Source organism: Parasteatoda tepidariorum, chromosome 10 (assembly GCF_043381705.1).
Source record: "Parasteatoda tepidariorum isolate YZ-2023 chromosome 10, CAS_Ptep_4.0, whole genome shotgun sequence".
Lineage (NCBI taxonomy): Eukaryota > Metazoa > Arthropoda > Arachnida > Araneae > Theridiidae > Parasteatoda > Parasteatoda tepidariorum.
Genome location: NC_092213.1, coordinates 63,081,791 through 63,100,115, shown reverse-complemented (window position 1 = coordinate 63,100,115; position 18,325 = coordinate 63,081,791). Strand labels below are relative to the sequence as shown.

General features: G+C 26.3%; 1 protein-coding gene across 1 annotated transcript in view; it reads right to left on the bottom strand.

Annotated features, from left to right (window-relative positions):
* Positions 1-18,325, bottom strand: part of LOC107453043 (small subunit processome component 20 homolog) — a 63,649-nt gene that overhangs the window by 31,004 nt on the left and 14,320 nt on the right. The window contains exons 20-38 of the mRNA XM_016069706.4: positions 17,246-17,456; positions 16,671-16,847; positions 15,539-15,790; positions 13,745-13,835; positions 13,530-13,615; positions 11,717-11,842; positions 11,470-11,636; positions 9,445-9,523; positions 9,162-9,357; positions 8,367-8,444; positions 8,158-8,237; positions 5,716-5,951; positions 5,486-5,618; positions 5,297-5,384; positions 4,169-4,242; positions 3,962-4,085; positions 2,693-2,854; positions 2,396-2,554; positions 2,090-2,227 (exon numbers count right to left, since the gene is read on the bottom strand). Of these exons, the coding sequence (XP_015925192.1) occupies positions 2,090-2,227; positions 2,396-2,554; positions 2,693-2,854; positions 3,962-4,085; positions 4,169-4,242; positions 5,297-5,384; positions 5,486-5,618; positions 5,716-5,951; positions 8,158-8,237; positions 8,367-8,444; positions 9,162-9,357; positions 9,445-9,523; positions 11,470-11,636; positions 11,717-11,842; positions 13,530-13,615; positions 13,745-13,835; positions 15,539-15,790; positions 16,671-16,847; positions 17,246-17,456 (2,657 nt within the window). The remainder of the gene's footprint in view (positions 1-2,089; positions 2,228-2,395; positions 2,555-2,692; positions 2,855-3,961; positions 4,086-4,168; positions 4,243-5,296; positions 5,385-5,485; positions 5,619-5,715; positions 5,952-8,157; positions 8,238-8,366; positions 8,445-9,161; positions 9,358-9,444; positions 9,524-11,469; positions 11,637-11,716; positions 11,843-13,529; positions 13,616-13,744; positions 13,836-15,538; positions 15,791-16,670; positions 16,848-17,245; positions 17,457-18,325) is intronic.

Genomic DNA, 18,325 nt, shown 5'->3' with positions numbered 1-18,325 from the left:
TTTTATGCATAATAAAAGAAGTTGGAAATTTAATGCTTGGTATAATTGAGAAAAAAATTAATCTGAAAACATACAAAAAAATATCTCTGTAGGCACTAAATGTTAATAAAACAGATGCTAAAGAATAGCCTTTACTGTGGAAAATAAAATGAAATGATACTAATGATTTTGGAAAATATTTAAGTAGTTTTGTTTATATTAATATTCTTAACATAAAATTTCATTCTCATACAAAATGAAATACAATAGCACCTTGATCGATCATTTCTTAAGGGACCGTTCATTATGAGCGACAGATACAGGAAAACGACGAACGACGGTCAATATCAAATCTGACTAGAAAATGAGCAAAAATTTATACATTTACAGTAAGTATAAAAAATTTCAGTTGGAAAAAAAACTAAGCAATTCCTACAACAATATTTAAGATGTAAAAAGAGAATAAATAAATATATTTATTTATTTAAGAAATTTGGAATTCTTGGTTTTCTTTCTTTTTAGCGCAAACAATATATTTTCAACATTTTTTACTGATTTTATGAAAGTTCGTGTGAATACAAGAAGTTCCATATTGTTTTAAAGGCCTTCCACAAATGTTTGCTTGAATTGGTTGCGTTAAGTACAGTCTTTGTCGGCATCGCTTTGCACTTCTTTAGCTTCTGCAACCAATTCTAAAATCGATAATACCCCAGATTTCAACATTTTTATCAACAGAGGCATAAGCATCCAACCTGTTGTTTAAGGCGCTTTACTCAAACTGCAACAAATCCCCATTTTCTTCCATATTAGCAGAAGTTACTGTTTATCCTCTCAAAAGAAATGAGCTTCAATTTCTTTCAAATGTTGATAGAATTTCTGAATGATAGAAACAAAATCTGCTAGTTTCAAAAACGTTCTAAATTTGGTATTATTAATATTATATGAATAACATTTGTGACGAGACCATTAAAACAAGACGTTATAAATTGGAAAATGAAAGATGGGGGAACGATGGATCGAGGTTCACTATATAAAAGAAAGAAACATTTATAATGGAAATAAAAGATTACACTGAAGAAGCTAAACATGTTAGATTATTTTTGAGTTAAATGCAAAATATTATACTAAAAACAATTACAGTCAACTTGTGAGAACTCAAATTTGATGCGACTGACAAAAAACTTTGGACATATTGAAGTTCAACTCATTGTTAGTTTTGATTTTTTATTGTGAAATATTAACAACCGTTTTTTGGCAGTAGGTTCTTAGATTACAAAAAAGAATGATAATTCTTTCCATTATAATTACTATACTTACCATATAAACTTCATGTTCAGAATTTTAACTACATCATTAATAAGATTAATTTATCTTCTGAGTTACAAAGTTTCTAATTTTCCCTTAGAAATCTTTAATTAAAACAAACTCCTTTCGCACAAACTTTACAATAGATCATAAACTTTAACAATATATCATAAACTTTAACAATAGATCATAAACTTTAACAATAGATCATAAACATTACAAACTTTACAATAGATCATAAGTTCATTTAGAACATGGACGGTAAATAATGTACAATATAATTTTGAATGCACATATTTACATGAAATTCTTTTATTTCTAAATTCCAATCCAGTTTGATCAAAAATCAAATGCAATATTAAAGCTGACAATAAATAAACTATATGAAATAAATAAACTATATAGAAAACACATTTATCTATTCCCCACTAGATTGTCCCTTATAATGCATAGATTACAAGAGAAGGGGTAAGAATTATTATCGGTTTTAATTATAATTTATTTATTTACTTTTGATCTTTTTCAACTATAAATGATCGAGTATTCAAGTATAATAAACAAGGAATTAAAGATTAAGAAAAATCATAAAAACATCAAGTATAGTAATAATTCAAGTTGTAGCAAATTAGCTATAAAACACACAAAAAGACTTGCACAAAAGGAGAAAATAAACACGCTAATTTTTTGTTACTTTATGCAATAAACTAATTTAAATGTATTAGTAAAATTTAAACAAATCAAAAAAAGTTAATTTTACTTCGGAGACACCTTTTCACAGTGTATAGTATTTTAAATGAATTTTTACCTGTAAATGCCTGATATTTTCCCAGAAGTCGACTTCTCTATCTTCATCACAAAGAAGAGCAAGATCTTTGAAGTTTGGTAAATCTTTGAAAGTTCGCACAACAGTTGACAGTATCAGAATAAATTCATGCCTCACAGACTATTGAGAAAAAAAAAAAAATTTTTTTAATGTATAAGAATTAAAAAATAATAAAGCTACAAATTTTCATTGAAAAAAAAAATATTTTATAATATTTAAAATAGTTAAAAAGAAAAATATTTATAAAATTAAACTGACACTTTTCAAATACCATAACTATAAAAATACCTCAGATGGACTTTTCAAGCCTTTTTGCACTTCTAGGAGCAAAGTATCAAACAGCAACATTCTAGCAACTTCAGGCAGTGAATTAATGAACAAACTCAGAGATTTAATTATTTCTTGCATAAGATAAGTAGCACTGTTGCGTAAAGCAATATCATCACACTAAAAGAAAATATATAAAAATAGAGCAATTAAAAAGGACTATTTCAGTACTACCTACTAGTACCAAATTATTCATCTGTAAACTAAGTTCAGATAATAATCTGATATCAAATTTTTGTTATATATATCTTAACTTACTTTTCTTATTGTGAAGGAGGAATTGAAAATAATTATTCTGATGAAGTTTTCATTGAATGTTGTTTCATCCATCTGTTTGATTGCCTCCAAAGCTTTTTTATGACCATCTAATCGTTGTTGGTAATCAGGCTCTTCAACTAAGCTAGAGTCTAAAGCATTTAGCTATGAAATAAAATTTATATACCTTATTTTTCTCATCTAAAAATGAACTTAAAATACACATTTTACTTAAGGGAAAATTAAAATTCCTTGATGTTTTTACAAGAAAGGATAAAAGTCGCCATACCTAAATAATTTGGGGCAAAATGGAAAGAAATTTTATAAACAAAAATCAGTTACAAGTGAAGCTTCAAGCACCATATTTCAGTTTCATTCCTCAAATATTTTACCGGGAGTGAAATTCTCCTCTTAAAATTTTGATTTTTTTCTGCCATTGTAAAATAGTAATTCCTTCAAAAATCAATCAGTAAGTGTAAAGCATGTAACAATGAAAACCATTTCATGTAATTTAAGAAAAATTGGCATGGCTCTAGCATTACCAATAACTACAGCTAAATGTAAAAGAGATTTTTCAGCTAAAATTACATTTAAAAAAAAAACAACTTCTACTTGGTGATGAGCATTTAACCAACCCCAGAGTGCTTTTTCAAAAAGCAGATCACCAATAAAAGTGACAACTGCGACATGAACTTTGAACACATTGTTAAATAGTTAAAACAAAGAAAAAGGCAGGAAAATTTTAATTCATTAAATTATATTATTACAAATAATATTTTTTTAGAAACTTTAATGTAATTTATCGTATTAATTGTGAATAAAAAAATTTAAAATAAGGAGTATTGGTCAAATATAAAAGCAATAAATCTAGAATAGTATTAACTTTGTATAATTTATTTGTTCATTATTATGGAATAAGTGCTAATGTGAGAGTAATTTAGAAATGCAATTTCTGTTTTGTAATTCATTGATCAATTTTATATTTCTTCAACAAAAATAGAGGACTTAAATAATTAATCCTAATTATTCATAAATTAAATAATTAGCACTACCAATATTTGATATCACATTTATACCCAGTAATTATAGTAATGACCACAATTATTTAAAAATGAATTGAGGATGTTTAAGCTATTATGAAACTAGCAATAATAAATATTTATAAAAATACGCTCATAAATAAGCTAAAATCAAAATAACATGTTACATTTCATTAATATATAAACAATGAATTTGCTTGACTACTAAAATAAAGTAAAACATTTTATATACCATTGAAACAGTATCAGCCACTAGTTGCATTTCTGGTTTTACTTCAGCCAAAGTAGTAAACACATTAACTAAGGCGATACGAGAGCCTTGGTGTGTTAGTTTCCCAAACAATGGAGCAAACAATCTAGAAATATAAATTATTTTTTCAAAACACAATCAAATTATACAGCTTTTAACACCTTTTATTGAAATTAAATGTATTCTTACTTTATAAAATAATCAGGATTTTCTGACTTCTTAATTAAATTTGATATATTATTCAATATCAGAACTTCATTATCCTAGAGGAGAAAAAAAGAAAGGATTAAAAAAACCTTTTTTAAAAATAATAACCATAAAAAGGTCGTCTGAACATAAACAATTGACGATTAATGTGATAAAATTAATTAATTATTATTATGATAAAATTAATTGACAAATTAATATGATAAAATAAATTTCTAGAAAACAGGGAAAATATAGTTGTAGTTGATTATAAATTATATTAATTACTGAGCCATGACTCAGTGGTTCTCCACAAGGCAAGGAACTGCCATTGTGGAAATTGAGGTTCGATTCCTGGTTGTGGCTTGAAGTCTATCCAGCTTTAGATTGTTGGAGTGCCAACTTGTTTGGCAAGTAAAGGTAGGCAGTGCTCAATGCTGGTCATATTTCCACCAGTGTGTTATTGGTTATGAAATTGTGGAGCCTTAACCTCCATTATCCCCACAAGCTAACAATGAGGTGTAAAAGGATTGTTAATTGCTTACTGCCACTTTAATAAATTAAAAAATGCTTTATATTGTGGCGTAACTACCACTACAAATATTAAACACCAAATCACAAGTATATAAGACACGCTAACTTGATTCTATCACGAGGTACCTTTTGATAGATGAAGGTTGACATAGTCTAAGATTAATTCCCACAGTTGGTGACCCGGACGTGATAGAATCAAGTTAACATGTCTTATATACTAGTGATTTGGTAATTAATATTTGTAGTGGTAGTTACTCTACAATATAATATTTAAATTAATCATAACAAAATAAAAATAAATCTCCAAATCAAACAAAGATTTCATTAAGAGAATAAAAGATCCAAATATATAATTTGGCAATAGATTCATAATACAAAAACTGAGATTCTAATGCTTAATCAAGAATTAAAATAACTTGTTTTAGAACTAGAGTAACACAATAAGTAATTTATTACAAAAAAAAAAGAATACTCTTTGATAGAGGGGAGTGTTTAATTGCAACAAAATAATTTATGTTAAATTGAGACATGATAAATAAATCATAAATTAATGAAGTTAAAAGTGAAAATTGATTTTTATGAATATAATATACTCACACCCTCCAGCTTAGGTTTCAGAAGGAAAGGAGTTAACAACTGGATTAATTTAAAACAAAGTTTGGAGTCGTCCACAAAGCAACTTATCCTACATAAAGATAAAAATAATAAAATTTTTATTTAGTAATTATGAATAATTATGTACATAAATTCAAAGGCAATATTTTTTTATAATTAGAACAAACTTACTTCAATAAAATATTAAGATCTCTAGTAGACAAAGACTTTTTAATCCTTTTTTTAGCTAAAGCACAGGCTGTTATTTCAAACCTTGTCAGAATTTTGTCAATGTAGGGCAGTAGTAGCTGAATGCCAAAATTCACTACATAGAACAAAAATTTACAGAGAAAAAAGTAAATAAAAAAAAATCTTCAAATGATAACTTCTAGAAATTTTAAAACATGAACTATTACACTCACCATCTGTGCTCAAATCACTTGTTAACCCCACACAAAAATTTACTTTTAATGGTGGCAACTGCTTATCTTCTTCTTCAGGCTCATCATCCTCAAGTGTTAATAGCTGAAGAACTATTTTAGATATGACACCTACTACTCTTGATTTCACTCGATTGGAACTATACAAACTCATAATATGAGGTAATGGAGTCAAAGATTTAGCAGTATCATGGTGTTTGGCAAATAATGGGAAGTACCTAAACCAATAAAATATTCATTAAGATTTGGAGGAAAAAAAATAAAGTTTAATAAAAAAATTTAACAACATAAAACACTGTCCAGTAAAAGATTAAAAAGAATGAGGGCTTCAAAATACATTACATACTTTATATGTGTCACACAGAAGAATACTTAATGCCTTAATTCACTTTTTCTCACAATAGATTATTGTATACAAATTCCTTTCAAAATATCTAATCAAAACTAATAAATAATAATTTAAAATGAATGTTTTTATGATACAGCTTGAGCAACAATCAGAAAAGACCATTTTTGAAATAGTCATTAATAAAAATTGCAAACATGAAACAGTTTGCAACCTGTTACCCAATTTAAATGTAATTATGTACTTGAAAATAGCATTTGGAGATTTATCTCAATAGTTTAAAAACATATGCACAATGACAGATTTAGAAAGAGAATATCATTATGTTTTTTTTTATAAAGGGATTTGGTGTTTCTGATAGAAAAAGGAAAGGATAATTTGGGATTTTGTTTCCAGTTGCACAATGAAATAAATAAAAATTTTGAAAGAAGTTTTATATTTTACAACTATTAATCACTTAGTTTAAAAATAAATTTATAAAAAAAAAAATTTAGAAAATTGAAAATTTGTGACATATATTTCTAATATGAGAAAGGAGATTTTTTTATTAATTATTGTATGTTATAAATTTTGCTTTTATCATTTATCTTAAACAACAGTATTTTTTAAGGCGCGGTAATAAAATTTTTTGTTTTGTGCCGAAAGAAAATTGGTCCCTGTAACACAAATCAATGTACGTTATGCCATCTTTTATCAAAAATAAAACTTTTTTTTTTTAAATGCTTATCAAAGCTTGTACAATTTGTTTTCTTCTTAAATCATATATTAATACCGAAAAAAGAAAAAACAATGATCCATATCGCTAACATTTAGTGTCTAATGTTTAAATCCTTGGAAATCTCAGATTTTGTGTGAAACTAACCCTGATTTTGTTAAATTGTGAGAAAAATCACAAATGAAAAATACCTCCAGTGATAATCTTTATGTCAAAAGATCTTTTACTCAAAACTGGTTTACTACATCAAGTATTTTGTATTCCTTAAGGTTGATAAAAAAAAAAAGAATACCAGTTCCTACTGTTAAATTTTATATCCGTTCTTTTCAAATATTGGAAATATGAAAACCATGGACAGTTTTAGCAAATTTCAAATAACCTTTCATTTTCCAAGATCTTATCAGGTCATTAATAGAAAAGTTTATGCTAATTTGGATACTATATTTTCTATTTTTTTAAACAAAAATATGATAAATTGATTTTGATTTGTAAAATAAATAAATAATAATTCTTTTTTATTGATGCAAAATGTTTACAAATTATGTAGAAATATGTTTTGCTCTATTATTCGATTATAATGTTAGTTAAAGGGTTGTTTGAATTAGGCAATGTAAATTTGTAGCAGAATTACGGCTTTATTTTTCTGTAAACGTTCTTGTAAAATTGTTCTTTACTGTTTATTTTATCTTATTATTACCTTTCATCGTGAAACCCTATTAAAAGTAATTATGTTCTATAGTTTTTTAGTTCATATTTTTGAGCAACAAGACATAGAAAAGCCACTAATTTTTATTTTATCATCGCAGTGCGCTTAAACACACTGCAATGTTTAAACATTTATGTATAACATTTAAACAATGTAAACGTAACTCATATTTATTTCATTGTACAATAAATAATTTTGAAAATCCTGAATAAATAAAGAAATATTGAAAAAAACTTCTTATGGCTTTGTAAAGAAAAGAAAAAAAGAAATGAATAATAAAATAAAAAATTTCAAAAAAAAATTTCTCAATTTCTTAATATAATTAAAAAATTACTCAAAAGTAAAATTCATTGAAAAAGAAGAAAGTAATCCATTTTGTATTTTTTCCCCTGGCAAAAATGTATCTGCTAGCACTAAAAAAAAAATATATTATAACAAAATATTATAACATTATAAATATTATATCAAATACAATTTACAATAAATTGCAATTGATACATCAAAGCAGATGGTATTCATTGATGCACTTTTTATTTGAATAAGCAAGGTCTCTTACTTACATATGAATATGTATGTTTCTAAGTATAAGCATGTGCTTAAACTTGAAAGTGGATCTTGAATGTAGACCTTACATAAATAAAATAAAATAATTCTAACCTTTGATTTTCACTCCATGTAGCCATGAAACGCAACAAAGGAGAGGGTTGATTTACAGATTCAAACTCCAAACGAGGTAACTATAGCAAATATTAGGAAGAAAAAAACAACATGATCAAAAACATAGATTCAACCAGCACTAATTAAATACAATATGACCTATTAAATTAAGAGGTCCTTTAGTATAGTATACTCTTTCTTATACTTACCATTGACCACACAATACTTTCAAATATAGCATCGATTTCTTCACAAGAATATTCATAGTCTTTAAATGTATGGAAAAACTAAAATAGAAAGAAATATTTATAGTTTCATATTATATAGCAATAACACCAATGAAAAACACAGACTATAATTATATTTCATATTTATTTAAATAAGGCATCATCTGATACAGTGAAATATTACATGAAGCTTAGTTATAAAATAACTTTAGTTAAGAAAAGACTAAATTTTTTCTAAAAAAAGTGACTAATTTAAAACTAAACATTTAACTACATATTTATTTCAGTAATATTTTTAATTTGAAGAACAATATTCTTGATTGAATGCATAATCTTCAGCCAACAAATAGACTAAAGATTATCATTAAGCAAAGAACAGGTGGCAATGATTTTAACAAAAATATATCAATTCAAACTAAATTTTGTAAGGCTCACATAGCGCTATTAATCATTTATGCAGCACAACTAATTCTTATTAGTGGCTTAGTTGCCACTAGTAAGAATCACTAAATTATAAAAATAGAACTTTTATAAAGTCATGCATGAATTTCAGCTCTACGTCCCATCAAATTGGTGGTTAATACATAAAGCCACAAAAACTTATACATTACTTATTCTTCCTTAAGAAATTAAACAAGCTAAAGTCAAATTTATTTATAATGCCTCGCCCAATAAATAGATTAAATTTCATTCATTGGTAAAGGTAGTAATCCTGAAAAAACTATTTCAGCAACAAAACAATATATAAAAATATTACATATTTCAGCAAGAGTATACCTGCATAAGTTTCATAACAGCCAATGTTCTGACAGTTTTCAAGATGTTTACACATTGAGGAAGAACCTCATCTCGTTTTTCTAATAAAGTAGTACTTGTGGCAGTTATAATTAGCAACACTTTTAACAGCCAAGGTAACAATTCTGGTATCAGATTGCCCAAATGTTGCAGGATCAGTCCCAGTGTGTTTAATGCACTGAAAGATAAAAAAAAGTTTAAAATTTTTATTTTTTATTTTTGAATTTAGATTAATTTAGAAGTTATCATCAGATAGCAATCTTACCTATGTTGCCTTCGAATAGGAACTACAGTTCCTAAATTTATGCTTTCCCTTATCTTTTTCACAGCAGTAAGAGTATCATCTAGTGAAGAAAGATATATCAAAAATTAAAAGAGTAAGAGCAAAAATAACAATAATTAACATAGGGAATAGATTATTTCTGTCATTCACAAAAAAATTGATGTCTTATTTTCACTATACTTTCTTGAACTATTTCACAATTTAAGATCTATTTGGTTTACATTAAGCCACTGACGGTTCTGCACATAAAAAGTTGTATTTTAACCTGTACTCTTCTCGTATAACAAAACCGGTTTTTCTGTGCAATTAGAGTAATAGTGTATTGGGGAGAAACATTCCCTCACTTTCGCCCATTTGCTAAACCGCCAGTGGGTTAAAGAAAAGGTGGGTACAGCCAACATAGGCTCGTTCACTGAAAAAAGGGTTCGGGAGAGCTGGGATTTATGATAAAATTATCATAAACTTTTTTTTTACAACTTTTAAACAACATTTGGTTACATTATTAAGTAGAAAAAAAACATAGTTTATAAAATATAAAAATTTAAGCAATTTTTTTATTATTTTTATTTTCATTATTATTATTTTTATTTATTTATTACTTTTCTTTTAAAATTCTATTTGGTGCTTTTACTTTGTGAGGCTATCACTAACTGTCTACTAAATATTATTTAGCTTAATATTTTGATTTTCTGCTTTTAATTTTCGGTTTAGTCTTCTTGGAGTTTCAGTGGTTACAGTTTTTCTCTTTTTCTTTCACGGGTTGCTGATAGAACAGTTTTAATTCATTGATTTCCTTGACATCAAATTCCTAGTGACGAGGTAGCAAAATTTAACCTTTATCCAACGTATATCTCGGGCTCTAAGCAATCCTAAGTACCGGCTCTGATTTAAATTCTTCGGATTCAGGCCCTCAGAAGCGAACCCACACTCATCTCTAATTTTTACATTTATGATACGGCCTACACAAATAATTAATTTGAACTTTAATTATACTGATACTTGTTTTTGTAACAGTGCACTTACTTAAATTTTCTAAAGAAACAACAGTCAGGAGCATATATTTAAAAAGTTAAAATTATAAAAATTTAACATCTCAAAGCAGACCAACAAAAAGCTAAATATTCATAATATATGGAGTAAAAGTAAAATTTTATTTCCGACTTAATAATTGTTTAAACCCTTTGTTTAAGAATTATAAATTTATAAATAGCGTAAGAACAATAGAACTACTCTCTTCTTCTAATTATAATTTTATATTAATGAATAGTTTTAATAGTTAAAAATAAATTAAAACAATTACATGACAAAATTCAAGTCCACAATTTAGTCACATCTTATTTTCTAAATAGGCTATACAAATATTTAACAGTTTTAAAAACAATAATAGGGCACGTAGCCAAATCTTTCAACAAAAAATAAGCATCTTTTAAGTACTTTTTAAGTGCTCAAAAAATATTTTAAAGCATCATATACACTAACAAAATGCAAAATAATTTTCAAAGACTTTACATTAATATGAGAAAATAACTAGTTTCAGACAAAGAATTCTTTTCTTGATTATATTAGCCGTTATAAATTGATAGAGAAATTTTTCAATTCAATATCAGAGGGTGGAAAAAGACTGAAATTGAGAATGTCTTGCAAAATGCAGCAGAGTTGCACATGAGAAGGCAATAATCTCACCGAACCCAGCTCAGTAGACTCACATACGAACTCTCAAGTATTTCATCAAACATGTCAAATGATTGGCGCTTTCATGCGTTATGGACTGACGGTACAGCGTAATGAATTGTGAAAACGTTGAATAGAACAAAGTGAAAAGCACGCTTTTGCATAACGTGGCAGAAATCGACATGGTAACAAAAACAAATCTCATTTTTGAAAAGGGAAAATTAAGCACTTTTTAAAAACACCTAATGAAAATAGTACCTTTAAAGGCTTTTAAATAATGAAAATCGAAAATAAGCACCTTTAAAAATGCTACACACCATGAATAATAATACTAACCATTGAGCTGTTCTTTAAAAGGTAAAAACACTAGATCAAAAAACATTTTCAATTCATCCGCTTTGCATCCAGCTAAGAAACGTAGAACTAAAGACCGCCTGGTGTTTGCCTGTGCTTTGCCAACAGTATTGTTCCCTGTTTTATAAAGCATTTTCCCATACAACACCCTGTCAAATAAAAAAGCACATATATCTATTATTTGACAATAAAAAATGAATAACATCAATAAATATAAAACAAAATGTACCTCATTAAAATAGCCAACACATTCATTCTGTGTTCATTCTGGATAATTTCATTTTGAGAATCTAAACTGAACAGAACCACTTCAGTCTTGAATGTTTTATTCTCTAGAATTCTGTAGAAATTATCTCTGGAAAAAAATATTTCATATTTAAAACGGGCATTTTTTCCTACTGAATGTAAGCAAAAACATAATTACACAACCACTCTGTAAAATCTTTTTCAGCGACTCTACAAGTTGACAATCATGAAAATATTTAAAAAAAACTGACATATTTTTTGATTTAAATAAGAGATTTGGAGAAAGTGGCAAAATCAAGTAGTCAACTAGATTTTCTAATGGAGTTGGTAGGTACAGTAAATAAATCGAAGTTCAATATGCAGCTAATATAATCAAGATTAAAACTATTAAGTCTAAATTAAGACGGGCTCCATAGTGTGCCAGAGAGGAAAAAAAATCAGAATTTTTTTTTATAAAAAAAGTCAGCCTTCTTTCTAACAATACACATATACCAAACTATTATTATAAGTCCAACTAAAAAGAGTACAATTTGCTCCACTTGCAAATTGTAACCAGGGGTAAAACTATGATAATAAGGGAAATTTTACCCTGGAAGTATAAGAAAATATACTTTTCTTTTCACTAAAGCAGAAACCTATATAATTTTATAGATGAGCACTGAATAACTCATTATAGTTTGAGGTGAATATAGGTTTTCTTAGATCTGCTGCATTAAAAAATTAGCAGAATCAATCAGCTAATATTCCCTCAAAACAATACTTAATTAAAATTTGCAATCAAGTTTAAGGCTTCCTTAATCAAATAATGTAAAATTAGGGTCTTTATAATCTTGAAAAGAATACACAGTGAAAATGCTGATTGACATTTTTGTACAAAATTAATTTAATAGGCCTTTGATTCACCATTTAAAAATTCTATGATATGATTAGAGTATTGTTGATCAGAATTGATCATTTTTTAAAATAAGATGAAAGTAATGAGTCAATAATTGCAAAACTACAAAATTCCCCCCTACAAAAGCAATTACTACATTTGTTGAAAATATAAAAGCATATAAGTCCAAGTCCTAAATTCATCACCATAAAAATTTGATAATATGAAATTGCTAATTGAGTTACTTTGTCATAAAATGACTAAAATCAAATGTTTAAAGCAATGCACTGTGCAGGTAAGGCTACATGACTGAGCCATGTATATAATTCGTAGATGATTCTTAAATTTTAGCTATAAAATTTTGCCATTTTTACTAGTATTATTAATTAAAATAAAAAGATGTTGGATCAAAAATCCTAATATATAGATACTTCAAAGTGAATAATTTAAAACCCACATTTGTATTCTAAGAGAAAAGAATGCTCTAAACACACATAAAATTTAGGAATATCCGAGCAAAAATCTAAAAATAAGGACAAATAAGGATAAAGCATTTTTTAACAGGAATATCAAAAAAATATATATTTTTAAAATATAAAACCAAACATAAGAGTAAGTAAAAAAATATCATAGCATTAATAACATAACTCCAAATCACAACTAAAATGTTTTAATTATTTTTTCATCATTCATTAAATTGGGAAATTTGTGCAGAATTTGAGAGATGCTTAAAATTAACAAACTTTATTTAAGATTTGCTGTTGGCTTAGATAGACTTTTATAATATAAATATTACTACTTATAAAATTACTATAATGCTTTAGTAAACACAAATTACAAGCAATAAACATACCATAACAGAATAAAATCATTAAATTCATTTAAGATGAATGAAATATTAAAAAATATGAAAATAATTTACTTGTAAGGATGCAAAAACTTGTGGTTAAAAGTTAGAATGCAATCAAATGCCAGCTTCTGTATAACTGGATCGTAGTAACAAAGAAGCTGAAAAATACAATTAATAAATTAAATAAAGATGAATAGTCTAAAAATATTAAACTGATAATTTTAAACATAAATTATACATAAATAAGAATACTAAAAAAAATCACATGTTTCGATTATTCGACTAACCTCTTTATAAAGTGTTTCCAATTCTTCTGCTTTGTATCCTCCTTTTGGATTCTTGAATTTTGCAAAAACAGATAAATAGGCAGCAAGTGTTCTAAGATAAAAAGTTAGGAGAACAATTATCAGTTAATATAATTCATTAAATTAAAACTGATTGAAAATAAAGCTACAATAAAGAGCATAATGTAACAACTGAACTCATAGCCATTTTCCAAACGGGAAAAAACTATACAAGAAAATTGTAGCTAGGAATATAAGCAGCAGAGGTATAGGAACGAGAAAAATTCAGTAGAATAACTAGAATTTTAAGCAAATAGAGATATACATTAAGGAAGAGATAAGTAACCATTCATAAAAAATTTATTCATCACAAAATTTTTAAAAGTGTAAAATCGCCAATCCGAAGATTTCCAACCTAGCTGCTAATCAGTTAAGCTCCACACTGCCTAACATATGCTTTATATTATGAATTTTTTTTTTTTCAAACCAAATATTTTAACCATAATAAAAGTAAATTACTTTTAAATGTTATTTATCAACAATGCGAAATGTGAAAACTATATATGATTAAAGTTTGAAACTTATTAATAATGATTCAGATTTTAGCAATGTTTTTAGAAAATCTAAATCATTTTAGACCAATAAGCTAAAAATTCTCACCAAGTCATTTTATAGTTTTGATCAAAGATTTTACTCTGATGATGAAGTTTGTCAATAACAATAAAGCTGCTGTAAGTTCTTTTTTTTATGTATTTAACTGCATTTTATTATCACTATCGAATTAATTTAAAATATTCCGATTGTAAAAATTCCTTTTTTTAACATTGCTTTAAACATCATAAGGGAGTAAAATTCTTGGTTAAAGCTTCAAGCTATGATAGATATAGTGATAGAATAGCTCTATATTTACTATTATTTAAACCCCCAAGATGAATCTGGCACTATAATGTTTTTTTTTTTTACTATATAACTCAACATTTTAAGCACAAAGACATTAAATTTTAAATAAAAACTATGGCAATTAATTTTTAAATTTCTAAAAATAATATACAAAATTTAATCAGAACTTTGCTTATTTTTAATTATAACATTCAATACAACTAATAACGATATATAATACAAATTTTAACAAGCTTTAAATGCTATGCTAGAATTAAAAAAATTCAATAAATTACTTAAAAGTCAATAAACTATTTTAATAGATTTCTTAGTCTTTAAAAGTATTTTACCAATCTTTTTGAACATAGAAAGGTCAAACAATAGTAACTAATAATTAACTATGCAAAAAAGAAATAATTAAAATAAGGATGTTGCTGCATTTTCAATGAAAAAACACAATAGCTAGATTGATTTGAAATAATATTGCTAAATTGTAATGAGACACGTTATGCTAAATATGAGTTATAGATAACTATATTTAATCAGTTAATATCAAATTGCAATGGTAGTATAAAACATACATTAAAAAAAGGAAAGGATTAACAAAATGGGGGAAAAGACTATATTAAAAAAATATATGGTATAGGAAGATAAAAATGTATTTTTATGGATGTTAGGATGAGATATTAAGCTGGAAAATATTGACAAAAAAGGTCGAGACATAGAAAATATTGATTACGAAGAAGAAAAAAATCAATAGTATTAGTATAAAGTCAATGTCAGAGGTAGACGGCTGAAAAAATTCAAGGTAAACCAAAATTTTTTTTTTTTTTTAAATCATAAAACATAAGTTTCATTTAATTACGACAGAAAAAAAAGTCATTAAACAACCAAATATACAAATTAAAAATTCATTACTTTGAAACATGGTATTTTCTCTTAGCATAATTGGCCTTTTTAGGTGCAACTGTAACATGGCGTTCTTCTTCCTCCTCCTCTTCTTCAGATTCTGATTCTTCCTCTTCAGAATCCTCTTCTTTTTTAGACTCAATTTCTTCTTCAACTTCCATATCTTCTAGAATTAATTCTGCAGACTGCGTTTCAGAATTTGATTTAGTATCAAAACCTTCCGCTAATTCAGATGATTTTTCAGATTCAGAATCTTTTTTGCTAGAAAAAAATAAAGATTTTTTCATATACTTTATTAAAAACAAGTGTAGTAATGTAACAAAGGATAAATATTCAACACACCCTTTAAACTAAAATTATTAACCTATTTATCCTTTCTATTATTTTTCTATAGTAAATCCAAACGAAAGAGAAAAAAAAATTAAAGGGAACAATTTATCATCCAACTTGCAAAAAAATTTTTTTTTAAAATTTTATTTGAATATGGGTATGGGCAGCAGATGGTGTTCTAGAGAGCTTTTTCCACCTTCTCAGTAAAATACTGATAAAAGCAGAAACTTTGTACGGCTCTCAACCTTGTTCCCCCCCTTTTTTTTCAATGAAAGAATCTTTCGGAAGAGGCAGTTATCTCACTTAATCCTATATTACAGAAAAATGATTTTAAATTTTTTTAAATAGTATTTGAATGAAACTTAGACAACATTTTAATTTTACAGATAATCGAAAATTTTTGAAAATGTGTGAATCACGAAATATCTATTAGAAAATTGATAATTCCAGGATGAACATAACTTCACACTAACAAGGAAATAGTGTAATTTCTGTGAAGACTGTGCAAATAAAAATAAAGTTTTAACTATACCAAAATAAAAACTACAATTATTAAAGTATCATATGAATCATATTATGAATATAATATTTATAATAAATATAAATATGAAATATTTATATAAATATAATAATATGAATATAATATTTATAAAAAAATTATTCAGATTAAACCAACAAGAAAAGTGATCAAATTAACAAGTAATGAGTGTGATCCAACTTTTCAATTTGCATATGCTCGAAATAAATAGAACATATTTCCACAATTTTAACTCTTCTTATTCTTTGGCACTTTAAAAAGTATGATACTTACAGTTTCTTATTCTTTTTCACTTTCTCTCTTGTGCATCTACGTTTCCTCTTTCCAGATTGGTTAGTATCTTCATCCTCAGATTCTAATTCAAAAGTAGAACTAACATCCAAAGCAGCCTGATTTCTGTTGATATTTTCAGTGCTTGCCATTGAAGTTTCAATTTTGTGCACTTCTTTCCTAAACAAAGAAGAAAAAAAGAATATTATTTGTAAGACAGTCGAAAAAGTAAAAAATACCACTATTAAGAAAAGGTAAACATAATTTTTAGTTAATCGAAATTCATTTAATATTTATCACTCAAAATCAGATTCAGCGGATAAAGCTTATACAAGCTTCTCAGAATATAAAAAAAAAACTTATTTAGTAACTACTATAAGATTACTTCACCGCTGATGGAGAAAAAATCCCAAGATAGTGACAAATAACTAAAACCTTTAAGAAATTGTAGAAAACTAATTTTTTTAAATTCTTGTAAATCTAATTTTGAATGACAATAAATTTAAATTATGTGCCAAACATCAAGGCAAATTTTTTTATACAAAAACCAAAGTGCTAAAAAAGAAGTTTGTTCATACATAATAAATTGGAACAAGAAAGGTACAATTATCTTGTTTTTTGCTTCAACAACATTCGGAAAATGCTCCATAGCTTTCCAAAGCAGCATTCGATGGTTAAGCAGATCAGGTTTTTCCTTTGGTTTGCAAAATGATGTGAAATGATGACAAAAAGTACTACTGTCCATATCCAAACTAATATCAGTAAATGATAAATCAGATGTGTATTGTTCTGAAAATACAATTATTAAAAAATTAATACACAATATAGATATAATTTACTGTCTTTGAAAAGAATTTTCAAGTAATTTATGGATAAGAAATGTTATTACATGAAATATTAATTATGTTTAACTAGGCTCACGTATGCACAGAGTCAGCTTTCAGAAAAGAAAAAAAGAAGAAAAAAAAACATATTTCTGGGATATTTACATGGATTCACAGATATACAACTGGTAATAGTTTCAGTAGTTCTTGCACATAAGCAAAAAAATTAAAATTTTAAAGAAAACTCAGATTTTTTTTTTCTTAAAGTTATGTATAAAATATGAGAAAAATAGTATAAATACAGAAAAGCATTAAGTAGCAAAATATAAGGATTCTGTTATGAAAATCAGTAGAGTATGATATAGTGATGGAGGGAGTAAAGAGTTTTTTATATATTTCTCCCACATGGAATGTTCCATACTGTCAAGTCAAGGGAAATTGTCTCTAACAATGGCAGCAAAGTAAACTAATACTACACTTGACATGCTATGAAGACTTATCTATGAAAATGCTCATTTTATTACATACTTTGTTTCATGGCACATAACAAAATTTCTGAATTTTAATTTTCTTCAATTCTTTTTAGATAAACAATATTTATATTTCGCTGTTAGCTTCAACAAAAATTTGGAAAATACAAAAATTTCAGGACATTTATTGAAATTTTTAATAATTAAGGACCCTTTAAAGAAATTGTGGACAACTTCAAGCCCTGAGCAAATATTTAAACAAAATAAAACATAAATAGATTTAATTTTATAATTAAAAGTTTTACCAATAGTTATTTCTAAGCAATTCATCATTGCTAAGCAATTGCAAATAAAAATAGTTTTT